Source organism: Elephantulus edwardii, unplaced genomic scaffold (assembly GCF_000299155.1).
Source record: "Elephantulus edwardii isolate Elephantulus edwardi_28Jun2011 unplaced genomic scaffold, EleEdw1.0 scaffold00002, whole genome shotgun sequence".
NCBI lineage: Eukaryota > Metazoa > Chordata > Mammalia > Macroscelidea > Macroscelididae > Elephantulus > Elephantulus edwardii.
In genome coordinates, this window is record NW_006399752.1 from 43,170,967 (window position 1) to 43,191,076 (window position 20,110).

At 41.0% G+C, this 20,110-nt stretch overlaps 1 protein-coding gene across 1 annotated transcript in view; it reads left to right on the forward strand.

The window, feature by feature from the left end:
* The window catches only part of TRIP11 (thyroid hormone receptor interactor 11), a 74,733-nt gene that overhangs the window by 17,459 nt on the left and 37,164 nt on the right, over positions 1 to 20,110 (forward strand). Inside the window, exons 5-12 of the mRNA XM_006879210.1 lie at positions 1,783 to 2,061; positions 3,670 to 3,723; positions 6,112 to 6,277; positions 7,161 to 7,520; positions 9,964 to 10,004; positions 14,552 to 14,638; positions 16,152 to 16,358; positions 16,986 to 20,006. Coding sequence (XP_006879272.1) covers positions 1,783 to 2,061; positions 3,670 to 3,723; positions 6,112 to 6,277; positions 7,161 to 7,520; positions 9,964 to 10,004; positions 14,552 to 14,638; positions 16,152 to 16,358; positions 16,986 to 20,006 — 4,215 coding nt within the window. The remainder of the gene's footprint in view (positions 1 to 1,782; positions 2,062 to 3,669; positions 3,724 to 6,111; positions 6,278 to 7,160; positions 7,521 to 9,963; positions 10,005 to 14,551; positions 14,639 to 16,151; positions 16,359 to 16,985; positions 20,007 to 20,110) is intronic.

The window sequence follows — 20,110 nt, forward strand, 5'->3', positions numbered from 1 at the left end:
ATAGTTCCTTTTGATGATGATATATATTTCAGTACTTTTTACTAAGATGAAAGGTAACATATGAATAAATTACCTATTTTCTCAATATATTTACCACCCTAATAGCTTGTCCAGTTACTTGGCCAACCCATTGCCAATCCCAGAATCAGAACCAGCATAGGATGAAAACCAAATAGAAAATGGTCTAAAATTACCAAAGGGATGGAATATTCATGTCAAAAGGAAATGGTGTTGTGATTTTTCTCTCTGAAAAGAGGGGTCCTAAAGAAATGTCTTTGTCAATAGTGTAACAAAGGGGACAAGCAGTAAAGTATCATGTCCTGTCTAATTCAAAGGGAAGTGAGGTATCACATAATGCAAGGACATGGGAAACAGGGAGGTCCCTGAGTGCACAAACCATTTTTACTTGACTCTTGACCTATTTGGAAGCATGACTGGCGTCCACTTCCTAAACAACATGCCTCATGGAAACTCTATGAACTTTGATAATGTTGATAGTTATAGAAAGGCTTCAGCCTTTTGTTCGTAGAGTCGCTATGAGTCATGCTCAACTTGATGGCAGTCACCAACAACAATCGACCCTAATTGTGATGTTCTTATTCCCCTGGAGATACAGTTGACTCCATGTAATTTATAAGAAATGTGTAAAATTGATGCACATCACTATAAACATTACATTAAAAACCCATTTTTTATGCCCTGGCTTTAACACTTGCTTCTTGCTTAACTGACATTGTTCAGAAATAGTACTGCTTGTTGGCTGTTGCTCAGCCTCACATTTTTTTCTCCATTGTGGCAGGGTATTTTCTGGGCTGAGGACTTCCCAGATAGCTTGGTTCCATTCTCTCTAGCTCACTCATGCTCCTGTTTGAGCACTCTCTTCCTAGGAATGGATGAGGCAGTCTGGTGGGTCTCTTGTTGGGAGCTTCTTTTTGATCATGACTTGAAATTGCCAACCTCCCTTCAAACTCTGCTTAGGGTTTCAGAATTTTTATATTGTTGCCTTTTTTAGTATGATCGGTTACTGATCTCTCTGCCAGAGGTAAGGTGAAGACCTCTTTTAATACATGGTTTCCTTCTAAGGCAGCTGTTACTGTTCTGTGGGACCTTCCTGTGGATTTTCAGAGGCCGTAAATCACAGGGAAGGAGACTGCCCATCTTTCTCCCTCAGAGCAGCTAGTGGATTCATTCCTTCCTTGCTTTTGGACCGATATCATAGCCGCACACCACTAAGCCACCAGAGCTGCCTTCTAAGACTGAGCTAACAACCGTGGACTCACTGTGCTGTCTTAACTGACAGTAATTAGTAAAGCTTTCTTCCAGCCAGTATTATGTGGACAGATACAAAGTTGCCTCTGATTCATAGTGTATTTTAAGCATAAATCCAGCTATATCAGCTACATTTAGGACTCTTTCAGCAAGAGGTGTTCTGATCCATAACTTCGGCCAGCTTTCATTTTTCGTCCTAAGAAATAGTCTGTACTACCCTGTAGATGAAAGAAAACTAGTGTTAAATGCACAATGAATTCATTGGTGTAGCTGCCAACAGAATGAAATGCTGCTCTCTGTAGTCCTTGAAGTGGTTTGCTTTTAAGTATGGTGATCACGGCTGAGTTTGGAATAAAAAATCTTATTGCTTAGGACATCCTGGAAGACGTGGACTCAGTACCAGCACTGGCTAGTCTTACGTGATTCAGACTTCAGTTCAGCGGGTCTTTGAAATGGTAGCCAGTGTGGTTATTTTCTGGTGCTGCCTCTTACGCTTCACTTCTGAACGTGCAGGTGGAGATCACCCATCTGAAGGCCAGGCAGATCGCGCTGCAGGACCAGCTGCTGAAGCTGCAGTCGGCCACTCAGTCCGCGGCGCCGGGAGCCGGTGGGAGGCCGTCAGCCTCTGCAGCGTCTTCCTTTGAGTATGGCGTCGGCCATCATGGCTCAGCGCTCCATGGTGATGACATGGACTTCAGTGATGTGATCTGGTCCCAACAAGAAATAAACAGGTTGTCAAATGAAGTTTCCAAGCTTGAGTCGGAAGTTGACCACTGGAGGCGTGTTGCCCAGGTGGGAATTACATCTTCCTGAGGTTTGAAAACCAGGAATGAGTAAAAGTACTAATGATATGTAGACTGCCGTGTTTAAGTTTACATAGCAAATTGATTTCTGTTCATATATCGAAAAACATTTTGCTTTATGATATTAATCACAATTCCCAGGGGCTGACAGCACGCTTCCTGCTCTCTCACTGTGATTCTCATTTCCATCTGTCCTTTTTCCCATACATGCAGTAGCTTTTCATATCAGAAAGAACCCTGGATTAGGAAATAAAAACCCCACATTCTCATTCTGATTCTGCCAGTGACTTTGCTAAGTAATTTTGGTCAGGTTATCTCACTTGCCTTGACCTCGCTCTCTCTTGTGTGTAATATTTGGGGAAAATGTTAAAATTTTTAAATTTAGGAAATGTGAAAGAACCTGTGGGAATTATTACCTCCAACCCCCAGAATAAACTTAAGTTTAGGATGAAAGGCGATTACGGTGGAATCGCTCTGGTTGAACAAGTCCTGTTCTCTGAGAGCCCTTGTGCCGACTTTCTATGTAGAACACGCTGGGACACCAGGCGTCAGGTTTGGATTCATGCCGGGTGCATGCGCAGCTTCCTGTCAGCTCACCTTATGTGTAAAGTGAAGCTCTGATACTTGGTAATAGAAAATAAGATAAACCCATAGCTAGAGGTTTTGTACCTTATTAATTCTTGATAATTTTAGCTGTAAACTTTCCCTAGGAATTGTTTCTGCCATCTATGTCAGATTTTATATACTCTTGAAGTTGTTAGTAGAACGAGCCACTGCTCATCGATTCTAACTAGCAGTGACCCAACATCAGGTTTTCGAGGTTCCAGGAGGAGATTGCTTTATCTTTCTTTCAGAGAACAGCTGGTGTATTTGAACCACAGACTCTTTGTTTTCAGGGCAGCACCTAACACTCACCACCAGAGTTCCTTGTCAATAGACATGAAACCCAAAATAAATGCAAATAAACACTGTTGACTGGGATATAATCTTATCCATAAAGACTTAAAGCCTTTGAAACCCTGAGGGACAGCTCACCTCTCTCTATGGGGTTGCTGTGACTTGGAATCAAAGCAGCAGTGAGATTGGGCTTTTGGTTTATAGTAAATGGTAGTAAAGATAAATGAAAAATGTACACCCTTGGATGAGGGCAAAAAGAACCCAAATGTTCTTTTGCTTACTCGTCAACCAAAGGCTTTTCTTATCTGAAGTAGAGACCTTCTGGGTAAAGAAGGTTTTTTAAATTTTATTTTATGGGTTATTAATACTGGTTGACTTTCTGAATAGAATTTCCCTTTTAGAAAGATAACTAGGTTATTATAAAATTTAAGTTTTGTTAAGCTAAATAAAATGTTGTGTAATTTTGTTCCTTCTCTGGTTATTTTGTAAAAGTGTTATCTTCCCAAGTAGTTAATAAACTTTGAAAAGAATTTGTTTATTATATATCACTCACCATTGGATTAGACTTTGAAAACACTTACAAAACATAGATCTTAAAAAATGCTTCTTTAAAAAAAAAAATGAAAACTGAAAAACAAGCAAATTAGTTTGTGTCTTTTACAAGAAAACAATATATCCCAATTCTCTTTCTCTGACCTAGACAGCAAATAGCCCTGATCAAAGTGTGATCTGCAGACTGCAAAATACCATCAAGGTAAGGCATACAATTGGTAAGTTGCCTTTTGGACATTCAAACTTGCTTATTAAAAGCGTAGGCCTGCTTTGTTTTTAGGTGCCATTGGGCTGACCACACTAGTAGCGACCCCGTAAACAACAGATCTGTGTTTTGCTCAATCCTGTGCCATCCTCATTATCTCTGATGGAGTAGAGTCTGTTGTTAGAGGCTCTGTGTCAGTCCTTCCTGCTGAGGGTTTCCTCTTTCTCTGTTCCTCCCCCCTTGCAAGCATCATTGCCCTTCCCATGGACTAATCCCTCCTAACAACATCGCTAGAATATGTAAGACGAAGTGTCACCATCCCCTCTTCTAAGCAGCACCCTGGTTGCACTTTTTCCAAGACATGTTTGTTCTTTTGGTAGTCTATGGAATATTCCGTATTCTCCAGCACCACAACTCACAGGCATCGATTCTTCTTTTGTCATCCTTAGTCATTGTCCGGTTTTTGGATGTATTGGAAGTAATTAAAAAGGCCATGGTTTGAGTCAGGTGCATCTTCGATTTTAAACTGACATCATTGCTCTTTAAGACCTTGGAGAGGCCCTTGTTAGTAGATTTTCCCAATGCTGTACATCTTTTGATTTCTTGACTTCTGATACCAAGGGTGTTAATTATAGATCTAAATAAGATGAAGTCATTGGCAACTTCAGTTTCTTCTCCACCTATCAGGATGTTGTCTTTTGGCTCATTGGTGAAGATTTTGTCTTCTTGATGTTGAGGTGCAGTGCATATTGAAGGCTATAGTCTTGAATCTTCTGCAGCAAATGTTTCAAGTCCTTTTTGCTTTCAGCAAGCAAGGTGATAGCATTTGCATAATGCAGGTTGTTGATAAGTCTTCTTCCAATCTCGATGCCACATTCGTCATCATAAAGTCTAGCCTGTCGAGTGATTTGCTCAGCACACAGACTGAAAACTTAGATTAATAAAAGGAATTCTGGTGGCATAGTCAACAGGGCATCATTCTACTGATAACCCAAAGGGCAGGCCACTTTAAAATTCACCAACAGTTGGCAAGAGTCCAGAGTAAGAGTTGCATAGTGAAGTGGGGGGGGGGGGTGAGGGGGATGCCCACTATATAACAGTGAAAGGACTTTTTTTCCAAAGAAAAAAGTGAACTGGGTGGGGAGGGGATAGGGAGGAAAATGTGCAACAATGACTGACTGACTGACTGACTGAATGAATGGAAATCTAAGTTCTTTATAAACTTTCATTAAAATCTAAAAAAAAACACCCCAATAATTCAACAGCTCTGGGAGGAAGCTAGGTACTCTCTCAAGTGATTCATAGCCTCAGAAAACCCATTGCAGGGGCATCTTTGAATATTCAATTTCTGATTTGATGGCAATGAGAAAGAGACATTATTATCAGGTATAGGTTTTTCAGTTTGCCTTTCTTGTTATTTCTCTAGAGTGACTGGGTTACATATTAAGACTTGAGTTTTAATACTTTCTCTTCTCTTTTCATCTGTGCTATTTTTGACCAGTTTCGTAACCATTCTGATACCCATTTTCTCAGCAGTGAAGAGAATCATCCTGCCTACACTATAGGATTGTTTTAGAGATTCAGTGTGAATCTCTTAGCCCAGTACCTGGCACATCATTAAAGAAGAACTTTAATATTTGCTTTCAGGAAACTCAAGCTGTTTTACAGAGTAGTTGGTTATAAACAACAAAAATCACCTCTGGGTAATTAAAAGGACATACTGGACGGTCCCAGGGCCGTGCACAGCTCTGCAGGAGGAGTTTATCCCTCTGCCTCAGGATCGGAAGGGATGGGAACCTTGTCTGGGATCTAGGTAGACGGACACAGTGCACAGTCTGTTCAGGGTACAGCCTAATGGTGCTCTGTTCCTACTCCTGTTTCTGGGATGAGAGGTGCATTCTCAACTTGGGTGCAGAGACAGTGGCCAGTTTGGGGGTCCTGTCAAGATCAGTGGAAGGAAAGGCTGAAGAGATGAGAGGCATAGAAGTGCAGCAGGACAGCAGGTGCCCACGGGCCAGCTGGTTGACAGTGATGTCTGTGGAATGTGTCGTCAGTAGGAAGCTAAACTCCTGGCCGTGGGACGCGAGACAGAGGGGTTCTTTGCTCACTTTTCAGTTGTTTGCCGTTGACTCCTCATTATCAAGAGACAAACTCTTCTGAGCACCACAAAGAGGAAGAGGGGAAGAGCTTTTCAGAACTTCCCAACTTGGAGCCTGCATTGACGTTCTTCCTGTCTTAATATATACAGAGAATTATAATAGCTTTTGGACAATAGTGACATAAATAGCTGAGAGAAACTCTTTGATCATAAATGTGTTTAACTTTATGCTTAAGCTTTTTTTCTTTTTTATGGTAAAGTATTTTTTCTTTTTTTTACTTTTTAAGGAACTTAAACAGAACCAAAGCCAAGATCTTGACGTCCATCAGCATGAAATGTCAGTATTGCAGAATGCACATCAACAGAAATTGGCAGAAATAACTCGTCGGCATAGAGAAGAATTAAGTGATTATGAAGAACGAATTGAAGAACTTGAGACTCTTTTACAGCAAGGTTACTTACTTATTCATGGTTTTAACAGATCTCTCTTTCATTGCAATTGCACTGGAACCAACTCATAGCTGATATGAAACTAGTCTTTGGAAGCTGTAAATCGCATGAGAGGAGATTGCCCGTCTTTCTCTCTTACCGCTGATGGATCTGAACCAAAAGAGAGATGCTGCCTTTGGGTTGGCAGTGCAATGCTCTACCCACTAGGCCACCAGAGCTCCTTTTTTAATAGATGGAATGACATAATTAAGAGATACGTACGTCCAGTATTCTTAAGACCAGGTTATGACTGCAGATATGTCCTAAAGTTTAAAGAGTGTATAAATTACTAGCTGTGCCAGGAATTGACAGTAGCAACCATTGTTTTCAAGATTCTGCAGATATAGAAAGTCTTTTTTTGCCTTTGTATAAAAAACCCAATGCACAGATTTCTTTGCATTTTTGGAGACGATAGTTTAGTAACAAATGATGAGAAATATTTTCACTTTCTTGCAAACTCAGATAACGAGTTAAGATAATATATTCTCCCAACTTTGTATTTAAGAATACTTAGTTTATTATTGAGTCTTACTGGATAATACAAGTGCCGAAAAGTTGGAGGTTCAGTTCTAGCCAGCAGTGCCTTGGAAGAAAGGCCTGGCGCTCTGTTTCAGAAAAAGCAGCCATTGGAAACTATAGAGCACAGCTGTGCTCTGATGTAGGTGGGGTTACTGTGAGTTGGAATAGACGCAGTGGCAAAAGGCTCGAGGTGATTACCGGGATGTGACTTCTTTTAGGCATTTTATGATCTGATGTCTGTTGAGTCTCTTGGTATATGGCATACAGCAAGCCATTTATGCCTTTGTACTTGACATTTGATGCCATGGCTTTTGTGTTTGTTTTCTAGCTGGCTCGGGAGTTGGCGTAACCGATCACCCCAAAATTCATGAGATGCAGAAAACTATTCATGCATTACAAACAGAAAAAGTGGAGTGTACCCAAAAAATGGAAGAACTAGAGAACAGAGTAAAAGGCATAAATGAAAAATTATCATCTGCAGAGAATGACAGAGACGTTTTAAGGCAAGAACAAGAACTGCTAAACATGGAAAAGAGACAAGTCCTTGAGGAATGTGAGCGCTTGAGGAGGGAATGCAGTCACTTGCAGGCTTTGGCTGTGAAGCAGAGCAGCGCCGTGGCAGACAAGGAGAGAGCCCGGCGAGCATCGGCGGACGAGGATGTACTCGGCCTGCGACAGGCGCTCTCGGGTAGGAGATGTGTGCGGCTTCTGTCACCTTGCTGTTTCATTGTGTACTGCTTGTGGTTAGAGGCAGAATGGCTTATGAAATAAGCAGTTCAGTAAATAAATACCTCATAGAAATGAAATATTCTTGGAAATGACTGGAATTTGGGTAGAATTGTTTTGGATTCATTGTCCTGGTCAACAGGTCCAATTTTTGTGGAAATAAGTGATTGAGTAGTCACAGATAAGCATTTTCTGCTAGGAAGGGAAACACTGGCTAGGATGTCTCAATTTCCTTTCCTCGTCCTTTTCATTTTTATGTGGAATTGATTTAGGAGGTCATGTAGATTTCTGAGAATTTTTCACATTTTTAGACATTTTTGGGAAGAGGTGTGGGTCTGTTTCTGTTAAATACATAGAACTGAACACTTTCTGTGACTTGATAAGGCCCCAACTCTCTGCGTAGGGAATGACTTTTATAATCTCTGTCATCATTGCAGATTAACTCATTTGTATCTAAACAAAAGCCCGAGTCATAAGAGCCATGGGTCTTTTACCATTTTCCATGTTTAAGATGATGCTTAATTTATTATACCAGGGTTCTGTGCTAAGGAGTTACTATGAAATGAGATATTCCAAACACCAGTGGTCACTCTTACCCAAAACTACAATGGGAGCTCTTCAGAAGAGCTGCATTTTGTCTTGTGCTTTGCCATCTTCTCAGGATATAAACCCTTGTTTTATCAGTTGATTTCAGTTTGACTCTGGAGGGTTCTAGTCCTCCTACAATTGTGATCCTCACTCCCATTTGCACCCCCAGCTATGTTCCTCACCCAGGGCTTTATTATGAGCTCCTGACCTAGATGGCTGACTCCCTTTTCAGGGGTGCTGGAGCCAAAGTTGTCTTTAAAGAGAAAGCACCCTATCTTCCTCCTCTTCCTGTCCCTCCCTTGATGAGAGCAGCGCTTACCAGCTACAGAAAGCCATGAGCCACTACTACGCAGACCCTGTAGGTTCTGTTTGCCTGGCTGCTTCTTGCTTCATAGTTCTAGTTCAAGGTTGTGCCCAGAGGGGCTCTGGGGTTTCTCTCAGGTGCCTCAGTCCTAGGAGCTGCCGCGTATACAAAGGCAGGGCTGTGGTGGGCTCCGGACTTCTTCCTCATTTGACTTCAGTCAAAGGTTTGCTTTAAAAAAACCCATGTGATGTTTATTTTATCTGTTGTATGATTCTTTTTTTTTTTTAACTAATTTTAATGAAAGTTTACACAGACTTAGGGTTTCCTTTCATTCATTGTTGCATTTTTCTCCCTGCCTCCACCTCCCTCCCCCAATTCACTCTTCTCTTTCAAAAGAAAAATTCTTTCATTGTCATATACAGTCCCTCCACTCCACTGTACAGCCTTCATTCTAGACTTCTGTCGTGGATATGAAACATACAAAGACCTGTATCTTTGTAAAGAATATACTCAAGAGATGCAGATAATGGAAGTGAATGTAATGTTGTGCTATATCTTAATGTGTTCTTAGATAGCCAGGGCATACAAACACTGATAATTGTGGATTTTTGAGTGTGCGACTATAATGAAAGTAGACGCCTTCTGAACAGAGGCTGCAGAGGCTTACTTCGTCTGCCCAAGGGGAGGGCCCATGTTGAGAATATAGCTGCTGTTGGTTGCTGTCGAGTCGACTGTGACTCTGTGAACAACAGATCTGAAGCTGGCCCTAGAATGTAACTGCACACTAATATTTTCAAATTCCCTTTAGTGGTAATACTCATTGTTGCCACTTGTTCTAAAAGAGTCCTGTGATCTGTTTTCTTTCATAAAGGCTCACACACTCACTCTGTGTTTACTTGTGCTTTTCTGACTTTTTGCTCTTCTGTGTCTCCTCCTCTTAACAGGATTTCCCCAATCCGCCCTCCCCCAGTTTCTACCTGTGTCACGTGGGGTTTTCCCCACTAGTCCTTTCTCTGTCCCAGTCCCTCCTGCACCTTTCCTATCTCCTTCCCCTTTCTGCCCTGTCTCCCCGCTCCTTCCTCCTTCCCTCCTTCTGCCCTCGTGAAGCAGGCTTTACTCTCCTGCCTCTTCCTCTACTTAGCTCCACTTCTCTCCAGAGTCCGGTAACGTTCACCCTCTACAAGTAAACAGAGTGGAACTGCCAGGCAGATGGGAACAAGAAGAGGAGGAAAACAAAAACTCTCCCAACCATTAGATAGGATTCCCTCCTGGCACCCCCTAAGCCTCCTGGATGCTGGTTTCTCCGTAGAGCAGCATTTCTCAACTTGACCTTCATCCTACTTTCCTATTAGGAATTGTTTGATTCAGGAAAAATAGAATGTGGCATTATCTTTCACTCAGAACAGTTAATACCTGCTCATTTGTGTACATAGAAATAGATTTTATTGAAGCATTTATTTGCGTTGTTTTAAAGATTTTTAGTATCAAGCACTTAAATATGTTGTTTTTCCAGATGCTGAAAATGAAATCATGAGGCTGAAGAGTTTACACCAGGTATGGAGTTCATTTGTTTTACGCAGTGGTAACAGTGTAACACAGTGTAACAATGGCTTGTCAGCAGTTGCTTATTTTGTGCTTTTTCCATTCAGGGAACTACCCTTGGAGGTTTCATCCCAGTATTTTTATGTATATGCCAATAATAATAACTTTTTGTTTTATAAACCAATCTAATGGGAAAAGTTTTCATTATTTAAAAATGAAAGTATGTGAAAGATAAAAAATGAAACAGAAAGAATAATATTGTTTCAATTGTTAGGTTTATAGAAGCAATAGAAACATCATATATTAAAGCAACAATGCGTTTTAATATCATGTAAGTTTTAAAACACACAATGATGAAACCCTTTTGTCTGTTAGATAAATTGACTGGCGTTAGATTGCATTGCTGTCAAGTCAAGTATGACTCATAACAACCCTGTGAACAAGTCTGAACCTTGTCCCATCCTGCGCCATCCTCCTCATTCTGACTCTTTTGCTGCCGTTGCTACAGTTACTGTGTCAATCCATCTCCTTAAAGGTCTGCATCTCTTTGGCAACCCTCCCCCTTTTCAAGCAGTCCCTTTCCAAGGAATAGCTTCTCCTGGCAATATGTCCACAGTATATGAGACAAAGCTTTGCCATCTTTGCCTCCAAGGGGGTAATCTGGCTGTGTTTTCTCCAAGGCATACCTATTTGTTCTTCTGGTAGTCCATGGGATCTTCTCCAAATATCACAACTCAGAGACATTAGTTCTTCTGTTATCCTTATTCACTGTCTAGCTCTCAGCAGCGTAACAAGTAACTGAAAAGACTGTGACCTGAATCAGTTGAACCTTCGTCTTCAAGCTGACATCATTGCTTCTCAGTAATTTGGAGAGTTCCCTGACAGCGAACTTACCCACTGTACTGTTTTCTCCATTGGTCCAGTGGTTATGATTTTTGTCTTCTTGACATTGAAGTGCAATCTATATTGAAGGCCGTAATTTTTGATCCTCTGTAATAAGTGTTTCAGGTCCTCTTCACTTTAAGCAGGCAAGATTTGTTGTCTGCATAACACACGTTTTTGCTCTGTCTTCTTCTGAGGGTGATGTTACATTTTACTTCATAGAGCACAGCTCTTTGCAGATTATTTGCTCTGCATACATATTAAATAAGTGTGGAGATAGAATACAACCTTGACATACACCTTTCCTGATTTTAAACCATGCAGTATTCCCTTGTTCTGTTTAGCTTCGTGGTCTAGGTTTAGGTTTCATATGAGCATAATTATGTGTTCTGGGATTCCCTTACTCCTCAGTTTTAGCCATAATCTGTTGAGATCCACACAGTCAAATAAATGCCTTTGCATAGTCAATAAGACACAAATAGACATTGTTCTGGTAGTCTCTGCTTTCAGTCAGGATCCATCTAATATCCGCAGTAATATCTCTGGTGCCACGGCCTCTTCTAAATCCAGCTTGAACTTTTGATAGTTCTCTCTCATTCTACAATAAAAGTACCTACCCTCACTACGTCAAAATAACTATCCAATATGCATTCATTACAAGCACGTTACCACTAATAATTTTTCTATTAACCAATCAAGAAACCGTAATCTCCAACTGACACTGAACTACTATTCAATCCATCAAATTATCCCTAAGCTTTAAAATAGACTTCTTCTCATTAATATTTATCCCAATTGCTCTTTACGTGACATGATCCATCATAGAATTCTCATTATGATATATACATTCAGACCCTAATATTAACCGATTCTTAAAGTATCTTCTACTTTTTCTTATTACCATAATAATTCTAGTAACAGCCAACAACCTATTTCAACTATTCATTGGCTGAGAAGGAGTAGGAATTATATCATTCCTATTAATCAGATGGTGGCACGGACGAACCGACGCCCATACCGCAGCCCTTCAAGCCGTACTATATAATCGTATCGGAGATATTGGCTTTGTCCTATCAATAGCCTGACTAATAACTAACCTTAACTCATGAGAACTACAATAAATCTTTTCACATGACAATTATAACATTATCCCCCTTTTAGGCCTTCTACTAGCAGCTATAGGAAAATCAGCTCAATTTGGTCTTCACCCTTGACTTCCTTCCACCATAGAAGGACCAACCCCAGTATCTGCCCTACTTCATTCTAGCACTATAGTAGTAGCCGGAATCTTTCTACTTATCCGATTCTACCCTGTAATACAAACCAATCATACAATTCAAACACTTACATTATGCCTTGGAGCTATTACTACACTTTTCACTGCCCTTTGCGCACTTACTCAAAACGATATTAAAAAAATCATCGCATTCTCAACCTCTAGTCAACTAGGTTTAATAATAGTTACTATCGGTATTAATCAACCCCACCTAGCTTTTCTTCACATCTGCACCCATGCATTTTTTAAAGCAACACTATTCCTATGCTCAGGATCAATTATTCACTCCCTAAACGATGAACAAGATATTCGCAAAATAGGAGGCCCAGATAAACCTCTACCATTCACTACATCAGCCCTTATCATCGGTAGCCTAGCCCTTACAGGCATGCCATTCCTCACAGGATTCTACTCAAAAGACCTAATCATCGAAACTGCTAACATATCTCACACCAACGCCTGAGCACTCCTAACAACCTTATTAGCTACTTCAATAACAGCAATTTATAGTACTCGTATTATCTTCTTTGTATTCTTAGGCCAACCACGATTTCAATCAATAATTACACCAAATGAGAACAACCGTAACTTGATTAACCCTATTAAACGTTTAGCAATTGGGAGCATCTTCGCAGGCTTTCTCATAACAAACTTTATCCCTTCTTCATCACTTCCCGAACTCACATTACCCTTCTCCCTAAAAATAGCAGCAATAACAGTAACCGTACTTGGATTTATTCTAGCCATAGAACTAAATATATTAACTACAAAACTTAAAATGAGCCAACCCTCCCCTTTACATAACTTTTCTAACCTAGCTGTTTTTGGAAGATCATCAATATTTTGCTTGCATGTGATATTAATTACATTGTCTGATAATTTTCATATTCCGTTGGATCACTTTTCTTGGAAATGGGAACAAATAGGTTATCTTCCAGTGAGTTCCAAGCAGCTGTCCACCAGATTTCCTGGGCAAATTCAGGGCTGCATCTGCTATTTGAAACATGTCAGTTGGTAGCCCATCGATTCCTAGGACCTTATTTTTTTGCCTTTGCCGTCAGTGCAGCTTAAACGTCCACATCAATTATCATTGTCTCTTGTTCATATGTTCCTTCCGGAAATTTTTCAGTGTCAACCAATCCTCTTTATACAGTGACTCTGGGTATTCCTTTTCTCTTTCTCTGGTGCTTCCTGGATCATTCAAGATTTTGCCTATAGCATCTCTCAGTATTGCAACTTGAGGCTTATATTTTTCAGTTCTTTCAGCTTGAGAAATGCTGAGTTCTTCCTGTGTTCAATTATTTGCATATTCCATTGTAATATTTTGTTAGGTCGTATGGCATGAGGTTCACTGTAGAACACTGTCACTGAGGAATATCACTAAAGAATGCTAAGTAGGAATGCACAACTGTGTCCTGTTTTGCTTTTTTGGTAAACTTGAGATTTCTTATTACTTCTCTGAAAACACATTTTTAAAATTTTATTAATTTTAATGAACATTTACAGAAACTTTGAATTTCCATTTATCCATTGTTGCACTTTTCTCCCTGCCCACCCCTTCCTCCCAGTTTGCTCTTCTCTTTGAAATGTGAAAGAAAAATTCCTTCATTGGTATACAATCCCCCCACCCCCACCCCCGAGTACATTCCACTATGCAACCTTCATTCTGGACTCTTGTCATAACCGTAATACCCTGTCATATGATGCTTTTAAACTGTTTTCTCCCTTATCTATTTCAATGCAGTATACATAATTTATCCAGTTTTTCTCAGTCTTCCCCCAACCCCAAGGTCAGTCCTGTTTTACTACAGTGGCACCCTGCAGTATTTGTCTTTTTGTGACTGAGATATTTCACTCAGCATAATGTCCTCCAGGGTCACCCATTTTGAATAATATTGCATGAGTTCCTTGTTTTTCAATATAGCATAGTAGCCCATTGTGTGAATATACCACAGCGTCTCTATCCTTTCCTTTGTTGATGGGCAGTTAGGTTGTTTCCAACTCCTTGCTATTGTGAACAAAACTGCAATAAACATGGATGTGCATATATCTGCTTGGGTGGCAGTTTTGGTCTCTTTGGGGTATATTCCCAGTAGTGGAATTGCTGGGTCAAATGTATCTCTGTTTGCAAATTTTTGAGAAAATGCCACATCACCTTCCACAGTGGTTGCGGCGTTTTACGCTCCCACCAACAGTGAATAAGGGTTCCAGTTTCTCTGCAACCTCGCCAGCATTTGTTGTTTGCTGTTCTGTTAAATTCTGCTATTCTTACTGGGGTGAGATGATATCTCATAGTTGTCTTGATTTGCATCTCTCTTAGAGCTCGGGCTTTTGAACATTTCATCATGTGCTTGTTGGCCATCTGAATGTCTGAAAACACGTTTCATTTATCTTTTTGTAGCAAAGCAGTTCCACTGAAGACAGTCAGAACCTTCAGCAGCATGTGCAGGCTTTACAAAAAGAGAATTCATTACTGATTCAAGAAAAGGTGAGTAGGGGTAGAATGAAAACGGAGCACTTATTCTTGATCACAGCTGAGGGCCGAGCGTGTTATCAGAATGGAATGTTTAGTTGTTGAGAGTCCTTAGAATAAATCTGATCTCATCAGTGCTTGTCAGGCCAAGTTAAACTGGGCAAGGTTCAGAGTATGAGAGGCTGGTCAGGGTTTACGTTTAGAGATAAGCCACGTGGACACACAGATATGAGCAGAACAGATGTACTAAAGGCCCTATTTTGGTTTCAGATGGGGACCTGACGGCAGCTGTCTGACAGGTGGGTGGGGAGGTCTGGAGTGCTGTACTGTGTAGTAACTGTCTGTATCGGTTGTTTGTGCCAGAGAATGTGCACTGTGGTGGGCAGGATTTTCTTAATGGTGTTGGGGAAGGAGGAGTGCAAGTCGCAAGGATAGATCAGATTCTGTAACGCACTGTTGGTGTAGAGAGAAGGATTTCTCACTTGGTGGAGTAATCCCATGGCTGAGACAGGTGCTTAAATAGAGGACGACTGTCGGCTGGCATGACTAAATTAAAGACCGTTGTCTCAACTCAATGTAATTGCTAATTTTGTTTTTTCTTAAAGTAGCACATAAGATGAAAAAAGAGCTAAACAATGTAAAGATATCCTTCACACTTGTGTTACTTGGCTCCTTTCCCATAGGCACTCCCCGTTTCCAGTTGATTTTTATATTTATCTTTCCAGGCTTTATGTCATATGTGCTTTAACTTGCTTTTTAAAAATCAGAAATGTCAGGCTGCTATTCATGCCTCAGCCTCGATCTTGAACGTCATTTCACATTAGAATCTCAGCAGTGTCTCTCACAGGGGACACCGTGTGACACATAGGTGGAAAATGGTTAGTTGTGTGTGTGGTCCTCTGTGGTATAAGGCCTTTTCCCTTCCCCCCACTGAATGTCACTTGTGTCTCTCAGTCGTTTTAACTGAGCCCCACAGCATTCCTTGTCTTTCCAGTCCCCCAGGCGGTATACCCGCTTTGCCGAGTTAGATAGATTTCTTTTATTCTGTTCTCGCTTCTGTTACAGTCTGCTCTTTCAGTTCTCCTTTTTTCTAAATGGCCCAGGTTTTTGTAGTCTTTGGAACTCTGTACTGGTAGGCCCTGTAATCCTCTTGTGCTATTTTTTGATAGAAAGGCTTTCAAATGGGAAAGTAGAAAGAAGAGATTGGAGCTAGAGGATAATAGCAATTCATTATGTCTTTGACTAGAATTATACAAATGTTTTGCTTGAAGGTTTAAGTAAAATTGTACATGAATGCTATAAGACTTCTTAGTAAATTTGACATGTTATTATTGAGGTATTGCTTAGTAATGTTTCCAGTAAAGAACATTTAAAATAGATTCTCACTTTAACTGTACACATGTGTGTGTCTGTAAAATATCCATATGTGTATTGGTCTGTGTGTCTATATGTATTTGTCTATGCACGAATCTTTTGTCTTTTCTAATTTATGGCATGTGTTGCTTTCCCCCTTCCTTTATGATTTAAGGAAGAACTTCAGATATCACTTTCAAAATTGAACAATGAATATGAAACAATGAAAAGTACAGCTATGAGAGACATGAATGCAGAATTAAATAAGTTAAGACTTACTCTGGAGACAAAAGAACAAGAACTCAATCAAAGTATTACTGAAAAGGAAGTACTGGTGGCTGAATTAGAAGAATTGGATAGACAGAACCAAGAAGCTACACAGGTAACTATAGCAAAGACAGTGAGTTAGACAGGAAGTCTACTCAGTAGACTGAATACTGGACCAGCAAGCAAAAGTGGGGGTTGTCTTTTACTCTTGTGATTTACTAATACTTTAGTTAGCTCATTGATACTCTGGTCAAAAGGATGGGCAAACTTACTCTGCAAAGGGCTAGAGAGTAAATATCTTGAACTTTGTAAGCCACAGAATCTTTTTTTTTAAGCCACAGAATCTTAATGCAACTATTTAACTCTGTTGTTGTAATATGAGAACAGCTTTAGTCTAATATGTAAGCAAATGAGCATGGCTGAGTTCCAGCAAAACTTTATTTACAAAAACAAATCAGGTAATAGAACTGATTTGGGCCCAGAGGCATATTTTGCTGACCCTGTTCTAGTTTTTAAACTGCAAAATAAATAGCAGGTATAAACCCTTTATCTTCCTTGATTTTTAAATTCTCTAAAATGATTTATTTTCTTGTAGGGTATAAATAATTTTACAGGAAATACTGAGATTTAAAAGTGAATTGTTTTAAGAAAAATTAGAACTATCTCAGGATGATTCTTTTATTACGTATGACATTTATAAAATTATCTTTGATGTTACCATGAAAATTAATTTTTCTTTCAGCATATGATTTTGATGAAAGATCAACTATCAAAACAACAATGTGAAGGAGATAACATGATCCGTAAACTAAAACAGGACTTAGCTGATGAAAAAAAGAGAGTAGATCAACTTCAAGATGATAAAATGAACATTACTGAGGAGTTAGATGTACAGAAACAGAAGTTGATTCGAAGTGAACAGACCCTTAGTGATGTACATGTAGCCAGACAGAAGCTTGAGGATAAAGTGAAAGATTTAGTAGATCAGCTGAATGAGTTGCAAAAAAATAATTTAAGCACCCAGAAGGAGAACTTTGAGCTTAAGGATCTTGTTAGACAGAACGAGGAGGAGCTTTCTAGAGTCAGGAATGAGTTAACGCACGCTCTAGGGCAAGACTCGAGCAGTAACTTTGAGGATGGTTTACTTAAAGAAAGGGAAGCCGAACTTAGAAACTTGAAGCAAGATCTTTCAGAAATGGAACAGATTAATGAAGATTTAGAGAAAGCTACCTTTGACCTCAAAATGGAAAATGAGAAATTGGCATTAACATGTGAAGATGTAAGACATCAATTGCAGGAATCTCTTGCTCGCCATAATCAGATGTCTCTGGAAAAAGACTCCATAGTGGAGTCTCTAAAACTGGAAAAAGGACAGTTAGAAGCGGAATTGTGTCAGGCTGAAAAGAGGTTGGTGGAACGAACAAAGCAGTTTGAGCAGACCATTGAAGAACTGTCAAACGCTCGGAACCTGGACAGCTCAGCTCTGCAGCTGGAACACGAGCGCTTAATCAGAGTCACTCAAGACAAAGACTCTGAAATCTCAGAGCTCAAAAGGAATGTCGAGCAGGTGAACGCGGATCACCAGGAAACGAAAGAGATCCTGTCATCGAGTTTGGAAGAACAGAAGCAGTTGACGCAGCTGATAGAAGAGAAAGAAATGGTTATTGAAAAACTTCAAGGCAGAACCTTAGTGCTTCAGGAGGAATTAGATAAATATACTCAGGCCTTGAGAAAAAGTGATGCTTCAAAGCAGAGTGTGGAGGAGAAAGACCGGAGTCTTGCAGCCATGAAGGAGGAAAACAACCACCTGAAGGAAGAACTGGAGAGGCTCCGGGAACAGCAGAGCCGCACAGCTCCTGTGACTGACCCCAGGACCCTAGACGTCACCACAGAACTCGAGTCTGAGGTATCTCGGCTGAATATAATCAAGGGTGACCTTGAGGGGGAAATCAAACAGTATCAGAAGCTGCTTGACGACCAGAACCAAAGCAAGAGCCAGCTCCTTCAGTCTCTACAGGAGCAGCAGAAGGAGATGAAGGAGTTTAAATATCAGCACGAGCAGATGAGCGGCAGGAACGCCCAGCTCTTCCTCGAGAAAGGCGAGGACATGAAGAGCTTGCAGAACACGGTAGGCCAGACCAGAGGCCAGCTGCAGGAGGAAAGACGGGGCGTTGGAACAGAGAATGCAGATATTTTCCAAGAAACCAAAGTGCAGAGCCTTAGTATAGAAAATGGAAGTGAAAAGCATGACTTGTCGAAGGCCGAAACGGAGAGATTGGTGAAAGGAATAAAGGAGCGTGAGCTGGAGATTAAACTTCTGAACGAAAAGAATATATCTTTAACGAAACAGATTGATCAGCTGTCCAAAGATGAGGTTGGGAAGCTAACGCAGATTATCCAGCAGAAAGATGTGGAGATACAGACTCTTCATGCCAGGATCTCCTCAGCTTCCTACACCCAAGACGTCGTCTACCTTCAGCAGCAAGTGCAGGCCTATGTCACAGAGAGAGAAAAAGTCTTAGCTGTCCTGAGTGATAAGACGAGGGAGAATAGCCACCTGAAAACGGAGTATCACAAAATGATGGAGATAGTCGCTGCCAGGGAAGCAGCCCTCACGAAACTGCAGGAGGAGAATACACGATTGTCTGCGGGCTTTGAAAGTAGCGGCCAGGACATGTTTCGAGAAACAGTGCAGAACTTATCACGTATCATTCGAGAGAAAGACATCGAGATCGACGCCTTGAGTCAGAAGTGCCAGACTCTGCTGACTGTCCTGCAGACCTCCGGCCCCGACAGCGAAGCTGGGAGTGTGAACAGCAATCAGTTCGAGGAGCTACTGCAGGAGCGTGACAAACTCAAGCAGCAGGTGAAGAAGATGGAGGAGTGGAAGCAGCAGGTGATGACCACGGTCCAGAACATGCAGCACGAGTCGGCCCAGCTCCAGGAGGAGCTTCACCAGCTGCAGGCACAGGTCTCTGTCGACAGCGACAACAACTCCAGGTTACAGGTGGACTACACTGGCCTGATCCAAAGCTACGAACAGAATGAAACCAAACTCAGGAACTTTGGCCAGGAGTTAGCCCAGGTTCAGCACAGCATTGGGCAGCTGTGCAGTACCAAGGACCTTCTTTTAGGGAAGTTGGATGTCATTTCTCCACAGCTCTCCTCACTCACCTCCCAGACAGCAGAACCGCTGAGGGCCAGTAAGCCCGATGATGCGAGTGAGTCAGCTAACTTGCTTCAACAGGAGCTTGACGAGCTTCGGAAGTCACTGCAGGACAGAGATGCCACCATTCGGACTCTCCAGGAAAATAATCACAGACTGTCGGACTCCATCGCAGCCACCTCCGAGCTGGGGCGGAGAGAGCACGAGCAGGCGGACTCAGAAATGAAGCAGATCAGGGAGAAACACGATGCTTTACACAATCTCTTGAAGGAAAAAGACCTCTTAATCAAAACCCAAAGTGATCAGCTGCTCTCTCTGAATGAAAACTTGGCCAACAAGGCGAATGAAAATGAACTTTTGAGGCAGGCAGTGACAAACCTGAAGGAGAGAACGTTAATTTTAGAAATGGATATTTGTAAACTTAAAGAGGAAAACGAGAAAATAGTAGAAGTGTCCCGGGGAAAGGAGACAGAGTATCAAGCTTTGCAAGAGACAAATGCGAAGTTTTCTATGATGTTGCGTGAGAAAGAGTTTGAAAGCCACACCATGAAAGAGAAGGCTCTCGCTTTTGAGCAACTGTTGAAAGAAAAAGAACAGGTATGTTTTTGGAGGGAGTATTATAGCGGGAAGCAGGAGTGGAGGAGGAGGGTTTTCTAATGTTACGTATTGATTCTGTCCTGGAAGAAGAATTTGGATTGACT